The 17026-nt window shown below is 39.7% G+C and overlaps 4 protein-coding genes across 4 annotated transcripts; 1 reads left to right on the forward strand and 3 right to left on the reverse strand.

The window, feature by feature from the left end:
* On the reverse strand, positions 1-3606 carry LOC109177677 (proline-rich receptor-like protein kinase PERK4). Its single transcript, XM_019327106.1, has 9 exons — positions 3493-3606; positions 2559-3368; positions 1965-2468; positions 1702-1788; positions 1549-1619; positions 1290-1366; positions 1051-1195; positions 799-960; positions 1-570 (listed from the first exon to the last, which is right to left on the reverse strand). The coding sequence occupies exons 2-9, from the start codon at positions 3256-3258 to the stop codon at positions 301-303; spliced, it is 2016 nt and encodes a 671-aa protein (XP_019182651.1). The 5' UTR covers positions 3259-3368; positions 3493-3606; the 3' UTR covers positions 1-300.
* A 649-nt stretch (positions 3607-4255) lies between these two features.
* LOC109177679 (plant-specific TFIIB-related protein 1) lies at positions 4256-7927 on the reverse strand. The gene is made up of 3 exons (XM_019327108.1): positions 7243-7927; positions 6868-7026; positions 4256-5406 (listed from the first exon to the last, which is right to left on the reverse strand). The coding sequence occupies exons 1-3, from the start codon at positions 7846-7848 to the stop codon at positions 4621-4623; spliced, it is 1551 nt and encodes a 516-aa protein (XP_019182653.1). The 5' UTR covers positions 7849-7927; the 3' UTR covers positions 4256-4620.
* A 3091-nt stretch (positions 7928-11018) lies between these two features.
* On the forward strand, positions 11019-13885 carry LOC109177684. Its single transcript, XM_019327112.1, has 3 exons — positions 11019-11492; positions 11609-11824; positions 13559-13885. The coding sequence occupies exons 1-3, from the start codon at positions 11226-11228 to the stop codon at positions 13616-13618; spliced, it is 543 nt and encodes a 180-aa protein (XP_019182657.1). The 5' UTR covers positions 11019-11225; the 3' UTR covers positions 13619-13885.
* A 404-nt stretch (positions 13886-14289) lies between these two features.
* Positions 14290-16641, reverse strand: LOC109177683. Its single transcript, XM_019327111.1, has 3 exons — positions 16067-16641; positions 15658-15996; positions 14290-14888 (listed from the first exon to the last, which is right to left on the reverse strand). The coding sequence occupies exons 1-3, from the start codon at positions 16355-16357 to the stop codon at positions 14406-14408; spliced, it is 1113 nt and encodes a 370-aa protein (XP_019182656.1). The 5' UTR covers positions 16358-16641; the 3' UTR covers positions 14290-14405.
* Between the last annotated feature and the right edge of the window lie 385 nt (positions 16642-17026).

Genomic DNA, 17026 nt, shown 5'->3' on the forward strand with positions numbered 1-17026 from the left:
TATAATCTCCTCATTTATAAGACAATTGTTCCGTGTTGGAAGAAACTCCAGCAAACTCCAAATATACAAGCAACGTCCACATTTTTTGGTATAGTTATACATGCTGGAAAGTCCACTATACCAATCAATACATGTGCGTTTTCTGCTCGGTACAAATACATAATTGTAATGACTATACAATTAGAAATCCTTACCAATAATACTTTGGTACATTCCTATATAATGTATATGGTAGTACCAAGTAAGCTTAACACCAGTTTTGAACAGTATATATTTGGTTGAAGATTAGTAGAGTAGAAGTTATACTCTATTGTGGTTATGGATTTGATAGTGTTCCGTGGAGTCGATGTTTGAGGAGGAGGACGACGTCGGATCGAGTCCCGTGTTACCTCCATATTCACTGCTGTTGGATTCTGGGCTTGTCAATACCATTTCCCTGAACTTCATCATATCTGCATTGTATGCAACAGTGTCGTATAACTGAGTGTCGTTTGCGCCCACCCCCGCATTCCGAACGGCCTTGCCGTTCAGGTGGTCCGGAGAAGAGTTTCCTTCCAATGTGTGCATAATCTGCATATTCAATTGCCAAAACACGTACACACATAATTAGTGATGTCAATCTTAGTCCAAAATTAATAGACAGATCTGATAAGCCCACTCGATAGCCCGAGGTTTTAGTGTTAAAGTCCAGAATTGCAAATCCGACCAGAAAAAAGCCAAATTAGCCCGACAGTCAGATAGGACTAGCCAGAAACTGAACGGATTGGCTTGATTGATATCAGTACACATTAAAATTACCTGGCTCATCTTTGGGCGTCTTTTAGCAGAGTGACGAATGCTGGCAGCAGCGCAAGCCGCCATGCGAGACATATCATCGTGGTCGAAGTTTCCTTCCAGACGCGCATCTGCCAATGGAGCATAGTTGCCATCTTCAAGAGCTTTGGCAAGAAGTGGCCTAGCCTGTTCAAGTAAGAAGATAAAACCCGAGACTTAGCAGGAGAAACTACACTGATTTTGAGACTCTCTGGGAACAAAGATTCAAGAACAAACCCAGTCTACTAAGCTGTCTTCCTCATGGTTATTGATATCCACAGGTCTACGCCCAGTAATAAGTTCCAGAAGCATGACACCATACGAGAAAACATCAGATTTGTCTGTCAGCTTGCCGCTTGATGCATATTCTGGAGCCAAATACCTAAAGTCATAGACATTTGTTCAGTTCCTTAACCGAATCATCATAGATTAAGCTAAGAACACTTCATAATTCATATGATTGAATTGTCACGTACCCGAATGTTCCCATAACACGAGTTGAGATGTGGGTGTTATTGTCAGTAGAGAGTTTAGCCAATCCAAAATCCGCAACCTGGAAAATCATGTCCACACATAAAGTGCAGTATGTTGAGCATATAATATAACATGTGCAATCCAACTATAAATTTAGGCTTTTAGTTGAGATGGAGCATGCTTCAATTCAGTAAGCATATTAAAGTATTATCATTGCTAATTTGCTAGCTAGTAGTATACTAGTATGCGGTTTAACATTACCATGGCTTCAAAATTCTCGTCGAGCAAGATATTTGCAGTCTTGATATCGCGGTGGATGATCCGAGGATGGCCTGCATTTACACAGCAAGGCAAGGCAATAAGAACATAAACAACTAACATCAAGAAAGGGAAGGAAAGGAGGTGTTTTCATACAGTCTTCATGGAGGTAAGCTAATCCCTTGGCTGATCCCACTGCAATTTTAAGCCTGGTTGCCCAATCCATAACTGGCTGACCCTTTCCTGCAGATTTTTTGCATTAGATAACAAGCAATTGATCATTACAATGATAAGATCATGCGTTAGACTAGTTAATTGGTTGAATTCAATCTTTTCAGTGTTGTTTGGTCCATGTGCATTACAGTTCAGAACATGATATCAGAGCTTGTTCGATCCACTTTGAGAAGAGATGTATGTACCATGAAGGTGGAACTCCAAGGTTTTGTTGGGAACAAATTCATAGACCAACATTCTTTGGCCGTGGCCAATGCAATACCCAACAAGGGAGACAAGATGGCGATGGTGAACTCTGCTAATGATCTCCACTTCCGCCTGGAACTCTCTTTCCCCTTGGCCGCTCCCCGTCTTCAAGCTCTTCACCGCCACCTCCTTCCCGGCGGTCAAAACGCCTTTGTGCACGTACCCGAACCCGCCTTGCCCCAACAGATTCGCCTGAGAGAACCCGGCGGTGGCTGCCGCCAGCTCCTCGTATGAGAATTGGGACTGGTTGAAACCGCCCATGCCTGGCGGCGATGCAGGTAGGGGGGAGAAACCCGCGCTGTGTTCGCTACTAACATTGCCTGGTGAGTGTGGCGGCACCGCAGCCCAGCTACCGGCGGCCGGCTGCGGCGGAATCTCGAGAAATTCAGGGTCGTTAAGCCGTTCCGTGGAGCCATTGAAGTACGGTTTATCTCTGCCCATCGCTAAACAATCAAAAAAAAAAAAAAAACTCATCGTTAAGCATCAAATTTAAAAAATGTAATTGAAATCTCAAGAGAGGAAACAGAACAAACTTGGAGGTGGACGTGCGGCGTCCATATAGTAACGCTGTTTCTTCTTCTTCTTGGTACACATTAGGCACAAAACTACGACGGATAGCAACAATATTGCCGCGACGAAAACACTGGCGATGATAATTGCGTTAGTATTCGCTGAAGACGAATGAGCGTGGCCGGATTTTGGAGACTCCGATGAAGGTCGTGATGGTGCTGATGAAGGCGTAGATCGTATTGCAGCCGGTGCCGGCGATCCTCCTGCAGGCACACCCGGCGCAGGCGGTCCTCCTGCAGGTACAGCCGGCGGAGGCAGGAATACGGTTGGAGTATTGCTATCTCCGGTTTTATCAGGGGAGGGGTTCCTCGATTCAGATTGTGACGGCGGAAAAGGTGTTGATTGAACCGGTTCGGCGTCGGGCGTCCTGGTTGGGGCGGGGGACTGCGGCGGAGATGGTGACGGAAGAGGCGATGATTTCGACGGGGTGGATTCGGAACGAGGAGGAGCAGGGGACGAAGGCGTCGCGGGTGGCGGGGAGGAAGGAGTCGGCGGAGGAGAAGATGGCGGCGGCGATGGAGGCGGAGACGACGCGGGCGGTGATGATGATGAAGCCGGCGGAGATGGTGGAGACGAATCAGGGGGAGAAGAAGAAGAAGATGATGAATTATCTGGCGGCGGTTCGTTAGGAGCGGATGGTGTCCCGGACGGAGAAGTCGCCATTGCAGATGACTTCCCGGCCGAGATTTGAATCCTCAAAAACAAACCAACCGCCGGCAAACGAAAATTACTCCCCCCACCCGGATGCCTCTCTCTTTACATATGATATGTCCCTAACAAAAACCAATAATTCAAAGATTAGCATTCTGGGAAGCATTGGGAGCTCCATGCTTATGAATTTCAGAATAACATAACATAATGAAGAAATGAAGAAATGCAAGAAAGAGATGAAAATACCTGAGGAAAGAATGAGAGAGAGGAAAAGGGATGGGTTGTCAAAGGGAAGACACAAAATTGTGCAGTCTCATCCTCTTCTGTTCTGTTCATCTCACCATGAAAAGGTATTCTCATTTCCCCCTACAAACAAGGGCCTGTTCGCAAATCTTTGGCTTCCAATTTTCCACTTCACAGTCTTATTTGTTCGCAACTACATATATTATGGAAAAAAAGTAAAAGTGTCCATTGCATGGGAGACACTTCACCATAGTTCGGTTCTAATTCTAAATAGACCATTCTTAGTTTCGAGAACAAAAGAATCAGAACCCCATCCTGAGCAGACAGAGTATTTGGATGGTTCAGTGGACAGAGCTAAATGTTGATCCGCACAAGAAATTTGCACACTTTGAACATAATTTTCACACGGTGATCGTTTACCCACTGAACTATTGAGCTAAGCATATGCGGGCTAGAAGGTACTTCAATTTAAATCGAACTTTTTATTTAATTTTTTTAATTCTAATTTATATTAAAAATATTTTTGAGTTAAAACAATCTAAAATGCTTTGAAAACTGTAGCGGGTGCTTTCTCCATTATACATAGTCCGATCTTTATTATTTATTTTTTGCATCTAACTTTTGGGTGTACCCGGTGCAATCAACATCTTAGAATTTTTCTTTTTCTTATCTTATATATATAAGTTTGATAGCAATATAGCATAGATTTGAATCCATAATAATAACCTATTTATTCCTAATTTTGGTTATAAATTGGAAAACAAAATAAATGTTCCAAAGTATAAAATTGTAGTCAAAACAAAAGAGTTTAGTCACAACATCATTTTCAAGTTTTATATTGAAGACTTGAAGTGCAAATTAAAGAATTTAATGGCATCTTTGACTCTTCCTATCTTCCAGCACTTCATCAAAGCACAGCTAACTAATGCTAAGGAACCATCAACCATTTCATGATAGGAACCGGAGGAAGCTAGAATCTCTGCTTACCCATGTTAGATGGCATAGCATGGGAACTAAACCATGTAAGATTAAGACACAAAAGGAGTCTCTTAACAGGTTAGTACACAATTTCCTACACCGTCGCATGAACACAACAATAGAATCAACTGTACACTTTCGAGGATTACCACATTAGTTGCCTTTGTCGTTTTCGTCTTGCTTAATTGCTCCTTTATCTGTAATGTTATGCTTTGGTGGCTGCGAGAATTGAGACGAGGGGGGGAACCTTGATGAAGCCAGTGACTGAAATGGCCAAGACACTGGAACTGCACCAGAAGCAAGTTGAGAAGAGAAGTATGGTCTTGGGGTACTGGAAGTGACCCTTGTGTTTGTCTCTACTTTAATATCCTCTGGGGTTTTGTCTTGTGAATCAATCTCCATTGCATGAGCCACATTTTGATTTTTCTCGGCACCTGTCTTCCTCTCATTACTACTACCGAGTGGACCTTTTGGCAATGATGGTGGCCAAGACATTGTGCTTTGTGAGGCATGAATATTATCTTTTCGGTCAGTATCTGCCTGACTGGCCAGGTGGGATATAGTTATCCCATCCATTGGTTTGGTCATCTTAGCTTCAGCCGGCTTGTCCCTCTCAGAAGAAGTTGCTTCAACGATGTCAGCTCTTGAGTTCGAAGCGCGGCCTGATGCAATAGTAGCTGTCGGGAAAGCTTTCTCGGGTGGGACAGCTGGATTATAATTTGATGGTAGCAGATCATCCCAGTTTTCCAAGAGTTCCTTGTACACTTTCCGAAGAGTGACCTCGGTGAGTCCTGTTACCTTACAGATTTCAGCCTGAGTCTTCCGTTTGTCTTCCAGTTGGCAAGCCAAGTATATTGCCGCAGCAGATATGCTAATTGGGTTTCGGCGAGTGCAGAAGCATTTATTCATCACCACCTCACCAATGTGAGTTGCCAGCTCCTGTAACATTTGTGAGGCACAAATTACCAATGAATCCAGTAAATAGAAGTTTGCAATCCAAACTGTTATTGCATTTTCCTTAGTAGATTTAATAGTGCACCAAATATATGATATGCTTTTATAACAATCACATACAACACAGATGTAAGATTTTTTTGGTGATCAATTTGTGCAGACCTAAGCAACTGACATCTCTATACATACTCCAGCCTCCAGGTGCTACTTCGCAGGCATCCCGAGGACTCAAAGACTCTTAGAAAATGTTAAGATGATTTTAAGTGTGGAGTTGTTTAGAATTACCCTAAGCTGGTAGGGACTAAAAAGCTTAGGGTGTGTTTGGTTAATGGGTTTACACATTAGGAATGAGAATCAAAATCATAGTTAGTGTTTGGTTGACAACTTTTTAAAACACAACTATGAGATTTGATTATCCCTTCAATTAAAAATCTCATTTTCTAATTAAAAAGGGGCATCATTCCATCTGATTGATATTCTAATTTTTAATTTTGGATTAGTACTTTTAGATTTTTGTTTTGATTTTTTTTTTTTGTTCGTATTGAGCTTTGGATGTCATTATATTAGGGTCAGTTTCCTTGATTCTTTGTATTTTTAAAACATTTATTCCCATTATAGGGTCATACACACAACCAAACATCAATATTGGTAATCATTCCAATTTCACCCTTCTACCAAACATGCAAAATACTTTCACCAAAATCCATTACCATTACCAAGTATTTGATTCCCATGTGCGAACCAAACACACCCTTAGTCTTTCTACTTGGTATGCCACTCCCCTAAGAAAGAATCATTCTATTCCCTAGGTAAATCCTAGATAAGGCAGAACAACCACTGTCATCCTTTCCTTGGTGTGGACCTTATCCTAAACATACTAAGGCCAAAGTATAACACGAGTAACTAAGTATGTAAACCTTATGAAGAGCTGAAGAGGTTTGTGCTTGTATGGCAAGATACATCTTGAGTATTGCGGCAAAGAAGGAAACTTTATGGGCTCAGCAGATCCACCATTCTTATCTTTTAAGAAAAGTATGTCTCTGGATTCTGCCCATTCTTGTTGGTTGTTCTTGCAAAGGAGGAAACTGGTGAATATTGATATTGGGGATTGCAGAAAATGTCGTTCCCGGGATGGACCATTGGCACTATTGGCTATGGGATCTCAGCATCTTAATTTTTCAGATGGGATGAGTTAAGTAATTTGCTATTTATATGATATAGCCAGACCTTTGAGTATTGCAGGGTAAACAAGAGATGTTGCTCAATTAATTCAAGCCACACCTCTCGAGTATATAGCACTCTTCCAACTGCTAATAATATAACCTAAACTTACCCAAAAAAGTAGGAAAGCAAAAACATGTTTTTCCTAGTCCTAGTCTATATTTGGCATCAAATATCGATCACAGGAGTTTATTCAAACGCGTTCTCAGAAAGACGGAGAAATACCTGAGCAGATTTATTCAGCTGGAGAAGTGTACAAAACCTCGGCATATGAACTGATATAGAATTACTATTAATCGGTTGACTTAGCTGCAGAGCTTCTCCAAGGATCTTGATATACTTTCCAATTTCCTTTTGAGGTAAATTGGCAGCAAGTGATATTTCCTGAGATATCAAACACAAAGTTAAGATGCTAGTTCTATACATTGCTACTATCATCTGGAATTGCTATATGGAGAAAAAATCAGACAACAAACAAATAGGAAAGCTAGCCCTAAATGTTATGATTCATAACCTTAATTCAATACATTTCATGATAAATTAAGAACACAAAAACTATTAATGGCAATAAATTTAGATATCTGGGAGCAGTTGATATACCTGGAGAGTTCTGGGCTCTTGAGCTTCCCTTATAGCTTGAACAAGAGCGGCAGTGGCGAGGGCTTCAACACTGCGATTCCTCAAGCACGTGGCGGAAGAACAGTCCCGGAAGAGCTGAAATGCGTGGTCGGAAATATCGTATTCGAGCCGGAGAATTGAAGCTACGTCGATAATCTGCAAATAAGCCCTAAGATTGTCGACCACGACGGAGGGGCTAGAAGGATTGGAAGACGAGGACGTGGTTTCGAGCACGCGCTCTAGCTCGGCGAGATGGCCGGCGAAAGAGATGGATGATTGGGCGAAGACGGGGTAGTGTTCGAGTGACCAAGTGGAGAAGGCGGTGATGAAGCCAGTGGGCTCAAACGGGTCTTCGTCGTCGTTGTCGTTGGTGGAGGCGGCGGAGGCGGTGGCGGATACGGGGAGGGTGGGGAGGTCGGAGGTGACGAGGCAGAGAGGAGAGTCGTGGGCGCGGACGTGGAATATGTGGTGGGGCTGTGTGTGACGCTCCTCCACCACGCGGCCGCAGGAGCCGCACTCTGTAATTGAGCGGCCGGTGGATGTGGCGGCGCAACGCCCCTGTGTCGCCGCGCAATACGGACACCGCATTTCTGTGTGACGTGTTTGGGTTTGGGTTTGGGCTGGACCCAATAATCTTAGCTGTCCGAATCCACATTTTATAGCTTTGCTCTTCTGCTCCCGGATATTTTCACTTGGACTCCTGTAGTCCTGTTGTCCTTATATTTCTCATCCCATTAAAAGAAAAAAAAAAAAAAAACTCAATAAAATGTAGTAATCTTTTTATTTCATTTTGGCCCTGCTGATAGCTGTTAGTTGTTAGCTGATTGTGTTAATTAGAGAGTATAAATAGTTGATAACATTAGCTGATTGTAGAAAAGTGTTTGGTAAATTAGCTGTTAGCTGATAGCTGTTTGGTACAATTTCTTTTCTTAAAAAGCTAATTGAAAAAGTTGCTTGGAGTAGCATTTTGAATTTTAGCCTTTTGGAGTTGCAAAAAACTAATTAACTAAACATTTATATTGATATTTTAACTAAATCAAACAATTAATAGTGGTCAAATAAGTCAAAATTGGCCTATAGGCCAATTTTTTACCAAACAGCGCCGTATCTAATTCAATTATTAAAATATTATTGAAGTTATTTATAATTTAAAAACAAAAACAAACAAAAATATACTATATGTTATTCAATTAGGATGGAATATTAAACAAGTACCGTGTTAAAATTTACATTTTTAATTGACAAATTAAGTGTATGTCTTACCGTGTTCAATGGATAGTGAAACCATCTACTATAAATAGTAATGAAGTGATTTAGAAATAAAACCACTTCATTATTATTTATGGTGGATGGTTCGACTGTCTATTGAACTCGGTGAGACACTTAGTTTGATCATTAAAATGTGGGGCAACTTCAACCAAGTTTGTCACGTAGTTGATTTAGTAATTATAAAATTATAAGTTTGACTTTTCACATGAGTAGTTTTTGCGTTATTGATTTGAATTGGCCAGTTATAGACAATATAGGTTAATTATCTGGTCATTAGTCAACTATGAGCACAAGGTGATAGTTTGCCCAATGTACATCCTCAGATAATGATTACAAGTTTCTCTCGCCGTAAAAAAAAGAGTAAATAATGAGTAAGTTGCACACTTTTCTTAAGATTCAATATTACTGTGGCAATATATAATTGCAATTTTATCTAATTAATTATTAAGTAATTTTTTATTTGTTTTTTAAAACTTGTAATGGGTTCGCCAATTTAGAGAAAATTACACTTTTGGTCCTATGACTATAGTGGAGGTGGTAATTTCAGTTCGTGACTTTTAAAACTAACAGATTTAGTCCTTTTAGTAAGCTTTTTTTTACACATTAAGTCCTTCCGGCCAAATCACCGGTGGATTTTGGCCGAAAAAACACAATCCCTTAATTTATTAAATATTTGGGGAGTAAAATGGTCAATTCAGATTCTTCTTTCTTCTTCCTTCTTCTTCCTTCTCCTTCCTACTTCTTTGTTCTTCTTCTTCCTTCTTGTATTTGGGGGGTAAAATGCACTGATGTTTCAAGTATTTTTCTTCTTAAACACATTTAAATATTTCAAGTATTTTTCTTCTTATCTATACATCCCATAATCCATCCTTGGGGGCGTATACTGAATTGCAGCTTCCGTTGCATTTATTCTCTGTTTCTCCACATATGCATGCCATCCTTGATAAACAAATAAACTAAATTAGGAAAAGGAAAAACACTATTTTTAATCTCTTAATGGTTGTTAATTATATGATATGTGATATATGACGCATAACAGATAACAATTAAGAATTTAAATGTTTGATTTTTCCATAGCAGAATCCAACAATCATCACACACACACACACACACACACACACACACACACACACACACACACACACACACACACACACACACACACACACACACACACACACACACACACATATATATATATATATATATATATTTATATTTACCTAAGCCAACGTCAAATTCCATGCGATCAAGCTGACGATACTGCTGGCAGAGCGACAATTTCATGCAGAAGAAATGTAAAAGGAAATCCATGAAGATGCTGCCATTCAATGCATACTTGTTCCTCATTTTAGTCCGATAATAGCATGAGTAGATAGAGGATCATTGGGACAACGTTAGAACGTGACAAAACGCAAACATCAATGCATTTTACCCCCCAAATACAAGAAGGAAGAAGAAGAACGAAGAAGTAGGAAGGAGAAGGAAGAAGAAAGAAGAATCTGAATTGACCATTTTACCCCCCAAATATTTAATAAATTAAGGGATTGTGTTTTTCCGGCCAAAATCCACCGGTGATTTGGCCGGAAGGACTTAATGTGTAAAAAAAAAGCTTACTAAAAGGACTAAATCTGTTAGTTTTAAAAGTCACGAACTGAAATTACCACCTCCACTATAGTCATAGGACCAAAAGTGTAATTTTCCCCACCAATTTATGTGTAATAATTGAAAAAATAAAGAATTTTACTTCTGCTGATTTTACAACTTAGGTGGTCGACGATTGGTCAACACAACTAGTCAAACACAACGTGAAAAGTTTATAGAGAATTTAAAAAGTTTGGAATTATTATTGCTTTTAGATTAAAAAAAAAAAAGATTTGAGTCAATTACAAACATTTTCCAAGTATTTATACAACTCAAACAACCAATTAAGAATTATGACTAAATTCCTCGAACCAATGGTACTAATTACAAGTTAATTGTGTAAAACATGCAAAAATCAATATCCAAAACAATAAGAAAAATGACATTCTAATAACGATTGTTCAAGATCTCCTAGTTGTATTTTGCGTAAATGATATAATATATCCATCAAATTTCATACTATATTAAACTTAGGACGAAACTGAATATTAGATGTTTAAACCGCTTGTATCCAACCCATCAATCAATATGTTAAGAGATTCATGAGATCAACTTAAAAGTGAAAAACAACATTATTCTTATCAGACATACGATATAAAAAATTATAAAAATACAACATTTTATTAGTCAAATAAAATAATATAGAAAATTAATGCAAATAATTTTTTTTTATTTTACTTCAAATAAAAACAAAACCCAGCTCATTAGCAGTTGACCCAAACCATTAAAGAAATTCCATTTGCTTTGTTGGTTTGGTGGGCTTTCTATTTGACTTGGACCGAGCCCACCGACACGGTTTTGTAAGAGCCGGTGGCCCGCAAAACATAATCCCATTTTTTAATTGTAAAATTCGATTCTCTCTCTCTCTAGATCGCCTTTTTCATCCACATCTGAGAGTGAAGAACACACGGGAATATATCATTCATTCACATCCAGCTCGATCCCGACAACAATGGATAGAAGAATCAAATAATCCTGTTAAAACAACATAATTCGATTTTCGCTCTTCGTCTTGTTCTTGAATTTATTGGGGTTCTGGAACAATCGGGGAAATGAAGGATGATGACGCGTTGCCGATATCAACTCCGACGTCGTATTCGGCATCATCCGCCACTACCGCCGGCCATTCGAGGAAGGAGAGTTCCCATTCGGTTCTCTTCGGCCGAGGCCGGTACAAGTTCTGGGCGTTGGCAGCTATTCTACTGCTTGCCTTCTGGTCAATGTTCACCGGCACTGTCACTCTCCGGTGGTCCGCCGGAAATCTCAACCGTTTCTCCGACGACTTCGATATTCCGCTGCACGAAGATCTCGACGTCCTCGTGAGTATCCCGCCTTAACCTTCCACACTTCGAGGATGCTTATTTCTTCTGAATTATTGAAGTGAGAGTGTATTGATGTCGGCGGTGAAACCGTGAAAACATCATTAATTTGGCAGGAAATGGAGGAGAGAGAGAAGATGGTGAAGCATATGTGGGATGTGTACACTAACAGCCGTCGGATCAGATTGCCTAAGTTCTGGCAGCAGGCCTTCGAGGCGGCCTACGAGGACTTAACCAGTGATGAGCCTGAAGTGCGAGAGGCTGCCATTTCCGAGATCGCTAAAATGTCTATTCGCTCCATCCATTTTGAGAGCCCACCCGTTCACACGTTGGTTAGTTTCCTCCCTTTCATTTCAGTTCATTGGTTTTATCAATTGTCTACAATCAAATTCATTATTCAATGCACTATCAACTGATCTAAGAAGAGCATTATTGCAATTGAAGTACTATATAGTAGGAGAACTATATACTACATCTTCAATGTACTGCAGAAATAAAGGTCTTGTAATTTACTGCATTTTGTTATAAGACAGTGAACTAATAATTATTAGGAGAATGATATTCTGCATATTCCGTGCACATTACTGTTTGAGAAGTTTCTGGAAGATTTAAGCTGCTACATTCATCATTTGTTGAGATATGAAAGTTAAAGGGCTCAATGCTCATCTCAGCCGCATAGATTGTTAACTTGACTTTTATTTTGTAAATTGCTTGTAATTTTTATAGATTAAATGTTATTTGCGCCTTTTTTTGAAAATAAAAGGCTAATTCATTAATCATAAACAGAAATGTTTACAATACAGATCGTTAGAATGACAGTGCATTCTTTACAGTCAGACATAGATTTCCTAGCAATGTTATAGAAAACTTGGATCGCAATGTTATTTGCGAGTTTTAAAATGAGTTTATAGCTAAAAAGTAATTTGGTAGTAAAAACTCAATTAGAAATTTGATGAGTTAATGAAACTATCCAGTTATGGGAGAAGAGTTTGTTTTTGCTTTCATGTCTTTTTCTGGATTCCTATTTATGTAATTTAGTAATAAATAGCAAGAAGCGATGCACTCTTATCATGACGTAATACTATAAATGTAGTAGATGTTGGTGGGGGGAACCCATAGCTTTTGCTTGTGATGTGACCTTGTTTGTTACCTGCAAGCACTGTGATACTCATAGCCTTTACATTGTGTCCTTGTCCACTGTTTGCTAAGTAGGGCAGTGACTATACTTCTCTCTATTATGTTGTCTGCCTTGCTGCTGAACCTATTGTTTCCAAGATATTTCATGCCAATGTTACATATGACAATCACACTCTTAGAACCCCTTATCCTATTCACTGTTGCCATTTACTTACTAATTTTGCACGCTGGACTATCAATTCTTATGCCTAACAAAACACTAATGTAAATAGTTTTTTTTTTTTTTTTTTGGAATGCTACTGACTCTATTACATTGTAGTATCTGTTCAAACATACTTTCTCAACCTAATGAAGCACAAAGAGTCACCAACGCCTCCACTGAGGCTTGATCTCATGACCTCCCACATGGGAGAGGTCACTACATGCCATCTGAGTACAAGGTGCTTGGCCACTAATGTAAATAGTTAAATGATGAAGTTCTGCTTAGTTCTAGTTAATGTCTCACCATCAGCTCATTTGAATGGGTATTGAAAGCCCTTTCCTTTCTGTAATTCTCTAGTACTAGTGCAGTTTGCACTGAGAATTCTCTTTTGGTTCTCTCTTTGGTAATATTTATATTGCACGAATGTTTGGAAGTTTCTCTGTTTTAGTTGTTTGTTTATGGCATCATTGGCATGCCCTGTCTGACAATGTGTATTGTATCCTAATTCCAAGATTGATTAAAAAAAGGCATTCCCGTGTGGCTGTGGGATGAATAAAAATGGTTGTGAAGGGGAAGGGCCATTTAGGATTAAATACAGATCTGCAAAAAATTGAAATATACAGCTCACTTGATATATTTTGTCCATGCCCTGTTGATATTTCCCCTCACTTGTAAGGATAGTCAGAAACTGAAAATTTGCAACTTTTTTGCATGTATTTCATTTTAGGCGATTCGGGAGTTGTCTAAAGCAAACAGAGTTCAAGAAAATGATCTGAGCAAGGAGTAAATTATGACTCGAAGAATGCTTATGGATCCTAAGAAGTCTGCTAGGTTGCCGATGTTTCACACGGGATCTACTGTCGTTCTGGGGGGAAACTATACTCCTGTTCCTCACTTTTGCAAGAGGGGCAAAAACAATGTATTTATTTAGGTTTTCATTCCTAATTATTATTATAATTTTTTTTTTTTCAGTTTCTTTTATTTTCCCGCTGGGTGAAGAGTGAAACAACATTTTGATTAAATTAATTCATACATAGAAAATTTTGTGTTACAATTGATAACTGCCACTCTTAAGTAGTCAATCAAAGCTTTATTGAACATCTTGATTGCTATTACTGTTAATACCTGGCCAGTACTGTCTCTACACTATGCATTCTGAGTGTTTGATTTTCTTTCTTCACATTCAAGATTCATAACATTTTGTAGTTCGTTTCATCCTATATTGGGTACTCTAACCCCGCCTTATGACCTGAACCAAGGAGATCAATAGGTCATTTCCGTTGGAATCGAACTTGTAACTTTTCTGTTATTAAGTCAACAGTTTGACCAATTTAGTTTGAGTTGCTGCATATATATGTATGTGTGTGTTACTCCTATGACTGTTATGTATTGTGTTAGTGAATTGAAAGTAAAAGTGGGCACATTGAACAAAAGAGAAGAAACTCTATAAATGTGTAATGTTTAAAGAATTGAATGATCTTAATCGAAAAGGAAAACAAAAATGAGTGTCTGTCTATTAGATTTGATGGGAGTATATACAAAAAAAAAAAAAAATGTTGATCCCCATCAATGAATCAATCTTTGTTAAAGTCTGTAGGTGGCATGAAGAACTCTGCATTCAAACCATCAACATTAAAGTCAACCTCTTCAATTTTCCAGGTTTCTTGGAGCTCCCTCTTGTGGTTTGCCGATTGCTCTCCATATCTGAAAACCGTGACAGAAGTCCTACCACCGTGGGCGATATTAACACCATCCACATACTTATACTCTTCGATCACAGATTCATTGCTGGTTTCCCAGAACACTCCGTCGTCGTCTCTGGTGGATTTCACAGTCAGAAGCCTGGAATCTTCGAACTTCACCAAAAGCCCTGATCTCTGGCTGAAGTATCCCCAGATGGTGTGGTGGATTGTTTCATAGTTTTGGGCACTCTGTGCTTCCAGAGCAGACTGCGGGGTGTCCAGCTTCAGGATGAAGCAGTCTTCGTCGTTTATGATCTTTTCCCCTATGCACACTGCGTCTATGAACAGGTTCGCTATGGATCTTGGATCAAGCCCCTATTACATTCACACATATTCCTTTTGCATTCAAATTCACAGTCACTATTCGAAAATGTGCACTGGGTAAATCACGGTCTTAACTAGCAGGCAAATCAGCCTAAGTTACACATAGCTGAATAGCTCAAACCAGCTTAAACCAAGAAGGTTCTTGGGCAGAAGCCAGTAAGGACCAAGTCCAGTCACTATTTGAAAATGTGCACGGGATAAATCACGGCCTTAGCTAGTAGGCAAATCAGCCTAAGTTACATATAGCTGAATAACTTAAACCAATAAGGTTCTCGGGCAGAAGCCATAAAGACCAAGTCCAGTCACTATTCAAAAATGTTTACGGGGTAAATCACGACCTTAGCTAGCAGGTAAATCAGCCTAGGTTACACATAAGTGAATAGCTCAAACCAAGAAGGTTGTTGGGCAGAAAAGGACCAAGTTCAGTCACTATTCGAAAATGTGCACGGGGTAAATCACGGCCTTAACTAGTAGGCAAATCAGCCTAAGTTACACATAACTGAATAGTTCAAACCAAGAAGGTTCTTGGGCAGAAGCCAGTAAGGACCAAATCCAGCATTATATGGCTAAGGAATTGTTGGGCGGAGGCCAATAAAGGGCCAAGTCCCCGGCACATTACTCTCGAAAAGGTGATGACCGTAGAAAATAAAGTTATGTCTTTGCTATTAGTTATAGCTTTTGGCAGGTCAATAGACCGCTGTTACTAGGAGTTGAACTTGTAACATTAGGTTAATAGTTAATGGAGATGAGAAATACGTACCTGCAAGAATCTACGGAGGGGTCTGGGAGACCCCTTGCTGATGGGTCTCTGTTGATTTGAGGATTGCCTCCACACAGACTTGCCATTGCTCCCGGAGATAACCTTGCAGCCTGAGATGAGCAACTCCAGGCACCAGAGGTCAGGGTTCTTCTGCCAAAGCACGAACCCACCTCTCTCCTCGTTCGTCCTCGTCTTCACGTTTTGGTCGCCCTGATGAAAATCCGATGTCCCAATCTTTATGTGCCCTATAATGCACATGCTCCGCACCGCGTTTATCGCCGCCTGTCCTCCCGTCGCCGCTATGTATTGCGTCAGTATGTACTTCGCCGTCGACGCTTCCTGTCCGCCGCAAATTTTCAGCCTCTCTATATATATATAAATGTATAAGTAAAGATATGAATGGACTTACAATGGAGGAATGTTTGGCAGGGCGGTGATGAGCGGAGGGGTCCAAGTGAACTTGGACGGGGATCAAGGGAGATCCGACGGTGTAGAGGAGGAAGCTCATCTCGTTGTAACGGGCGACGATGACCGGCGACGACCACTTGTCGGAAGTCTGGGCCTTCATCCACGTCGACAATGTTTGCCACCGGACGGCGACGTTGTTGCCCATACTCGCAAACATCTCGTCCGGAATGGGCACCTCCAGGATGGTCTCCAGCCCATCTTCCCTGTCGAAATTCGGACACAATTTCCTCATCTGATCTTCCCTGTATGATAATCTGACAAACACAGATTAGATTAAGGTGTGGGGGGTATTTGAGACAAAAATGGATGACACGAGATGGGGCCGCATGGCTGCTGTTCAAGAATGACACGATTAAGCTATTTCGTAGTTGCAGGAGAAAGCTTAGTGGTAGTAGGACAAGGTAAGGTTCCCCTTTGTTTTAGCCATCTTAATGGGGCACCATTTTAGATATTTAGTTACCGTTTTTAACTGTCCTAAACAAATAAATCTAAAGATATTACTATGTCATAACAAATAATAAAAATGTTATACATGATTGTAATTGTGTTAAGTAGTATTTGAAAATAGATTTTACCATACACGTAGAATAGTGATTACTGGACAATCAAACTCTTGCCATGAAGTATATTCATTACAATTAAATAACACAATGATTAAATTTTTTTGGTCAAATGTTAGTATAAATAATGGATATTAAATTTTTTTATCATAAACATTTTAACTTTTTAAATTAATAAGCACATTTTTTATAATACATAACAAAAAAATTAGATATATTCTCGAATGAATAAGTTCATCAACTTTCGAATTGAATTAAGAAGCCTCCACACTAACAATTAGATTTGACACATGATGTCTTTGTAAAAATGACGGCACACAAATTATCATAGTTGAATATTT

Source organism: Ipomoea nil, unplaced genomic scaffold (assembly GCF_001879475.1).
Source record: "Ipomoea nil cultivar Tokyo-kokei standard unplaced genomic scaffold, Asagao_1.1 scaffold0805, whole genome shotgun sequence".
NCBI classification, from domain to species: domain Eukaryota; kingdom Viridiplantae; phylum Streptophyta; class Magnoliopsida; order Solanales; family Convolvulaceae; genus Ipomoea; species Ipomoea nil.